The following is a 6,072-nucleotide window of genomic DNA, read 5'->3' on the forward strand; positions in this document are numbered from 1 at the left end:
ATTTATTCCTTAAGGAGAGGCTGGCATTGTCGCAAGCGACTGCCGTTTCTAGGTCTCCTTTTATGGATCCCACGAATCCGTCGTCAGCTATGAACTTCATTATCAACATCTTTGTGCTGATCACTGCTCCGAGGTCGTTGATAGTCTTCCTCCCTAGGATGACGTTGTAGGCCGTGGAGTCTCGTAGAACCATGAACTCGGCCATTACCGACCTTCGTCCCTGTCCTGTTCCTACAGATATTGGTAGGGAGATTATCCCGTCTGGCTTGATGAAGTGGTCGCCCAAACCTACCACACCATGTTGGTGCGTCTTTAAATCGGCATCCTGTAGGCCCAAGGCGTCAAACACGTTGCGAAACATGATATTCGAGTCAGCCCCGGTGTCCACGAGGATCTGCTTGATGAGGCCGGTTCCCACGCTGGTCGTGATGACCATGGGCGGGCTTTCCGTGGCCTCATCGAACCATTGGTCCTCTGGACCGAATGAGATGGGTGGGAGCCTTTTGGAGCTTCGCACAGAGGATGAGGAAATCACCAGGACCTTGGCGTCTTTCTTGTGTGCCGACCTCGACCTTGGGGGTGCATCTCTTGCCGTTACTACGTTCACTATGGTAAGGCCGTGTTCGTTGTCCTCCGGCTCGTGGCGTCGCTTCGCCGCGTGGATCTTGTCCTCTCCCTCGCGGTCGCGATCTCGCCTCCTCGGCTCCCTGATGAGGTGGGAGAATTCGGCCAACTTTTTGTCCCGGATCGCTTATTCCAACGCGTCCTTCAGGTTGAAGCAATCCTGTGTCTTGTGCCCATAGCCTTTGTGGTAATCACAATAGAGGCTCTTGTTTCTCCCGGTCCGTTCCTTCAGAGGTCGGGGCTTCGACAAAATTCCCTTCTCTGCTATCTGTTGATAAACTTCTATGACAGGGACGGTGAGAGGGGTGTAATTGGTGAACTTCCCGACACGAGGAAACGACCTGGGTGTCTTGCTCGGACCGCCGTCTCTAGCGTGTTCCTTCTGTCTTTCTCCGCTTCTGTGCTACCGGGTTTGATTGTAGGAGGGCTGCCGTTTGTTAGCAGCCACAACCTGGTTGACTTCTTCACCGTTAATGTATTCTATGGCTACACTTTGGATCTCCTGCATTGTCCACACCGGCTTCGTAGTGAGGTGCTTTCTAAAGTCTTCGTTTAGAAGTCCATTCGTCAGGCATAGGCTAGTAACTGAATCAGTCAGTCCGTCGATTTTCAAACACTCGTCGTTGAACCGGTCTAGATATTTCCTGGTCGGTTTGCCGGATTTCTGCATCACCCCGAGCAGATTGATCGGGTGCTTTGCCTTTGCAATTCTGGTAGTAAATTGGGCTAGGAAGGCGTGGCTAATATTCGAGAACCTGGCCACTGAGCCCTGCGGGAGGCTGTTAACCACCGTATTGCAGGTCACGCGAGAGTGACTGGGAAAGCGCGGTACCTTACCTCGTCTCCCACTCCCTCCAGGTTCATCCTAGCCTCGAAGGCTGTAAGGTGCTCCTGCGGGTCTTGGGTTCCGTCGTACCTCATGTTCGTCGGCTTGTCAAAGTGCTTTGGCAGCCGGACTTCGAGGATGGAATGGTGAAATGGGGTTGCGCCCATTATCACTGGTTCCCGCGTTCTCCTTGTTCTTTTCTCGCCGTCTTCCCGTCGATCTTCTTCCCGATCTCGATCTGTGGTGCGCCTCCTTTCGTGCCGGGTGTAGATGATGGGGTCGCGGCGTCTTCTTAGGCGTCCTTCCTCCCTGGCGCTCTCGGGCTCAGATCGTGGGCTAGCTGTTCGCCGGGAGTGGCTTCTTGGAGGGGAACGGGAGTAGCTTGATTCGGGAGTTCGTTGGCGATGTTCTCGATTTGCCAACCGGCGCTCCAGGTCCTGCATCCTGTGACGCAGTTCCTGCATTATTCTGGCATTGTTGTCGCCAGTTCCCCCGAATGGGCGCCTTTCTTGAGATCGTGAGGTTCATCGTGGAGGGGACCTCGTGCGCTCCCGGGAAGAAGCCACGGAGGCTTCTCCTCTGTGCTCGGTCTCGCGGCCTGTTCCTCCTGGGTCCAGTACAACGTCCATTCAGGCGTCCCCACAGACGGCGCCAATGTACGGTAGGTCGGGTACCGGACGGTTCAGGTTGGTTCTTCGTTCGATAAGAGAGGGGATCGCCTGGTTCCGGGTCGCTGGGTCGAAAGAGGGATAACCGACTTCCCGAGCTCTTTGTGGGGAGAGGGGGGTGTCACCTGTAAAGACACTCCGACGCTCTAGTCAGTCAAGTGTGCAGGCGAGAGATGAGAGAATGGTATGTGACGTACCTTGGGGGAGGGGTAGGACCCTCCCCATATATACCGTGTCAGAGGCGGGTCCCACAAGGGCAGAAACCACCTTCCTTGAAGCTTCCCTATACAGCTGTAGTAGTGAGTTGTCCAGGACGCGTGTCCGGGTCGGTGTTTGAACGTCTCGCACCTGACAGATCAAATTTAATTTTAATGACTACTTTAAATTTTGAATGTTTCATAAACTATTTTAAGATTTAAATTAAGAAATTTTTAAAAATAAAAAAAATAATATACCAAGATGTTCCACTTTAAAACAAATCTTTTATTAAAGTTTTAAAGTATTTATTTTAAGAAAACATATTTCAATTTATATTTATATTCGCCGGATAAAAGTTGTATTTTGGTTCTTATAATTGAGTGTAGTTTACGGAAAAAGATCCTCTAAAGTGATAATGCTAGTAAAATAATAAAGTGATACTTTAATCATCTTTAAATTTGTAATATTTATTATTTATGAGTCTCACTATCTTAATTCAAGAATAATTAATGGTATTTTTTTTTCTAAAGTGAAAATATAACTTTAGAAGAGCGAGATCCTTAATTTACTATATCAAATTTCTAGTAAATTTTAAAAATTAGAAAGACAAGATGTTTCCTACTAAACAAATACACTTAATTCCTTTAAAAAAAAATTAGTTAAATAATTACTTTAACTCTTAATATTTCTTAAAGAAAACTCTTATCATTATGTATCATTTTATGATAATTTTTTCTCTAAAATTACACTCACTTTATTTGTAATTAACTGATTTTTTTAGGTTCAATTTACTAAAAGTAATTAGAGATAAATAACCGATAATAAGTGAAATTCAAATAATAATAATTTTTTAAGATCTGCGGCAACGTATTATCTTCGTCATTGAGCTCAGCCTCTGAAGTGCGAAGTGTTGAAGAAGCTCGTGCGGCTCACAAACCCTAATTCAAATCCCTAATCCCCAAAACCAATAGCATTGGGTGTGGCTATTGCTGTTGCTGCAATCTGCAAAGGCATCAACCATGTCTCACTTCGGAAGGTCAGGTCCACCAGACATTAGCGACACTTACTCCCTTCTCGTTCTCAACATCACCTTCCGTACAACCGCCGACGACCTCTTCCCTCTCTTCCACAAGTACGGCGACGTCGTCGACATTTTCATTCCCAAGGACCGCCGCACGGGCGACTCCAGGGGCTTCGCATTTGTTCGCTACAAGTATGCCGACGAGGCTCAAAAGGCTGTCGAGCGCCTCGACGGCAGGGTCGTCGACGGCCGCGAAATCACCGTCCAGTTCGCCAAGTACGGTCCCAACGCCGAGCGCATCCACAAAGGTAGGATTGTCGAATCTGCTCCCAGATCTAAGCGCAGCCGCAGTCCCAGGAGAAGGTAGCGTTTCGAATTTTGTATTTCTTTTCACTAGTTCCCGTAGTTTGTTTTCGAGTGATATGTTTTGCTATGGTTTTGCATTCACGGTTCGCTTTGATGCTTGAATCGGATGCAGGTATCGTGATGATGATTACAGAGAGAAGGATTATAGGAGGAGGAGTCGCAGCAGGAGTTACGATAGGTATGAGCGTGACAGGCACCGTGGCAGGGACAGGGATTATCGTCGCCGGAGCCGGAGTCGGAGTGCCAGTCCGGACAAGGGTCGTGGAAGGGGACGCTATGATGATGATGACCGCCCTATCCGTAGTATAAGCCGGAGCCGGAGCCGGAGCCGGAGCCGGAGCGTAGATAGGTCTTCTCATGCTCATAATTAACTTATTCAACTTTTTGTTGTGATGGTGTTATAGATTGTTATGGGAGCATGCTTGAGTTTGATTAGTTTTTAGGAAGCTTTTCTCATAAGCTGTTTTTGACTCCAAATAAGCTCATGTAATGTACATTGACTTTTCCATTGTTGCTGCTGTTGTTTACTTCCCTGTAGCCGCTCTCCTGCTAGGCGCAGCCCAAGTCCTCAAAGGAGTCCATCCCCTAGGACAAGTGCTTCCCCAAGGAAGAAGAGCCCTAGGGGTGAAAGCCCTAGGACTCGCAATGGACACTCCCCTACACCTGTCTCGCCACGTGGTCGTCCTGATGCTTCCCGTAGTCCATCACCTAGAAATTCTGATGGTGATGTGAGTAACACTAATATTCACCTTAAAAGTCTCCAGAGAATGTCATGCTTGTTTTTATCAAGTGCTTCCTTTTGGCCTGTTCTGACTGTTAGATTCTACTATTCTTTTTTCAGGCATGAGCTATGTTTCTTGAAAATTCGGGAGACACCTTGAGTAATGCAGATATGGCTATTTTGCTTATGTTGGATGTTTTGATCATTGTGAACGGTCTTGTTGGAGTCAAGAATTTTAAGAACTATGTGCTGGTTTGGTAGCATCATACTTCCTCAATGTTTGAATGCTATTCATATTTTGATGTTTCTTATACTTGGGTATTTGGTAATTGTTGCACCTTGTAGTTGGTAGATTGATCTTTCATTCCATGACAATTGTTTCTTTTGTTTCATCCTGTTTGCATTTTTTTTATCCGGGTTGCATGTCACTTTATAGGAAGCTGTGATTATGACTTAATTGAAGCTCAGTTAATAGAAGTCGCAATTTATGCTGAACAAATTTTTTGGTTATATAGCTATGATCGGGAAAAGTGAAATGGACTGATAGTGTCATGTTGAGATTGCTGCCGTTGATGCTAATTCTGTGTTGTTGATGATTGACCGTGAAGTTGGTGCTGGTTGCAAGAAAATGCTGGTTTTAGAACTATGATTGTTGGTTTGAGAGATTTAGCTGATTTGGTTTACTCCTGAATAATATGATTATTGGTAAGATATTTGGTTTGGTTCCTTATTTCTTCAAAACACGCTCATAACCATTCAGATTTTTTATATATTTATTTCGTAACCACATTGTCCTGCAAATATTTCTGCGACTTGATGTACACAAGTTGAACATATTATTTTATGAAGTAGGAATCCTAGTCTATCGTAGTGAGTCCTAATTTAGTGTAGCATTTCCAGTCAGAGGGAGTTGGGAACATTATGGTGACACTTTATGGCCTGTTTGTTTTCCATGCCAAAAGCAATGACATGCTTCCTTTCAGCAAGAACTGCTTGGAAAGTGTAGTGGCAGAAAACAAACGGGACATCAGTATGGTATTTTGGGGGGATATTTTGCACTTGTCATTGGTTATAACTTTTTCCTATTTAATGTAGTTAGGTATGTTATATATAAGCACGCACGTGGCCGAAGTGACGTGGTAGCTGATACATCTTTTGTATGATATGCTTTTGTTCGTGAATAATATGAAGAATTAACCAATAGCTGCTGCTTGTGGCTGGCTGTTGCTGCCTTTTTTGGGCTGGTCGGTTTGGCAGTGGTATTATCACTTGGCACTGAACATGGCTATCTAGCTTTGCTACTTCAAAGATATACTTAACACAAATGTTTTTACTGTTAATAGTTTATGAAGCAGCATTCTCATCTATTCTCTTGTGTCATCTGAAGATACATAAATTTGTCAATCAGGAAATCGTGGCGCCATATGTGATCACAATTACTGTTCTTTAATGATTAATGTGTCATAGAGACGCGGTTTCTCTGAAATTGAAGTTTCTTTGGATAGTGCATGAACCGTCCATCCCCCTTGTTTGAAATCCTTATGATATTTTAGTAATTAATTTAGTAAAACTTATGCTGGCATTGACGTAAGCCTAAAGATTTTATTGGTATGAATAAAATAGATGGCAATGACTGGATTCTCCAACA

At 45.0% G+C, this 6,072-nt stretch overlaps 1 protein-coding gene across 3 annotated transcripts; it reads left to right on the forward strand.

Moving 5' to 3' along the window:
• LOC107623217 (serine/arginine-rich splicing factor SC35) lies at positions 3,163-6,072 on the forward strand. 3 transcript variants are annotated; one of them, XM_016325404.2, is made up of 6 exons: positions 3,163-3,700; positions 3,816-4,052; positions 4,242-4,431; positions 4,545-4,681; positions 4,940-5,129; positions 5,520-6,072. In XM_016325404.2, exons 1-4 carry the CDS (start codon positions 3,336-3,338, stop codon positions 4,548-4,550), a joined length of 798 nt encoding a protein of 265 aa, XP_016180890.1. In that variant the 5' UTR covers positions 3,163-3,335; the 3' UTR covers positions 4,551-4,681; positions 4,940-5,129; positions 5,520-6,072. The 3 variants fall into 3 exon arrangements, with proteins under 3 accessions (XP_016180890.1, XP_016180889.1, XP_016180891.1); XM_016325403.2 differs by having other exon boundaries at positions 4,545-5,129; positions 5,520-5,910; XM_016325405.2 differs by having other exon boundaries at positions 4,545-5,129; positions 5,524-5,910.

The sequence above is a fragment of the Arachis ipaensis genome, chromosome B10, assembly GCF_000816755.2.
Source record: "Arachis ipaensis cultivar K30076 chromosome B10, Araip1.1, whole genome shotgun sequence".
NCBI lineage: Eukaryota > Viridiplantae > Streptophyta > Magnoliopsida > Fabales > Fabaceae > Arachis > Arachis ipaensis.

Bases quoted from the DNA above. Each gene is read 5' to 3' on its own strand.
- LOC107623217 (XM_016325404.2), top strand. From the start codon at position 3,336: ATGTCTCACTTCGGAAGGTCAGGTCCACCAGACATTAGCGACACTTAC. The intron at 3,701-3,815 runs GTAGCGTTTCGA...AATCGGATGCAG, and splicing joins AGCCGCAGTCCCAGGAGAAG to GTATCGTGATGATGATTACA. The intron at 4,053-4,241 runs GTCTTCTCATGC...ACTTCCCTGTAG, and splicing joins CGGAGCCGGAGCGTAGATAG to CCGCTCTCCTGCTAGGCGCA.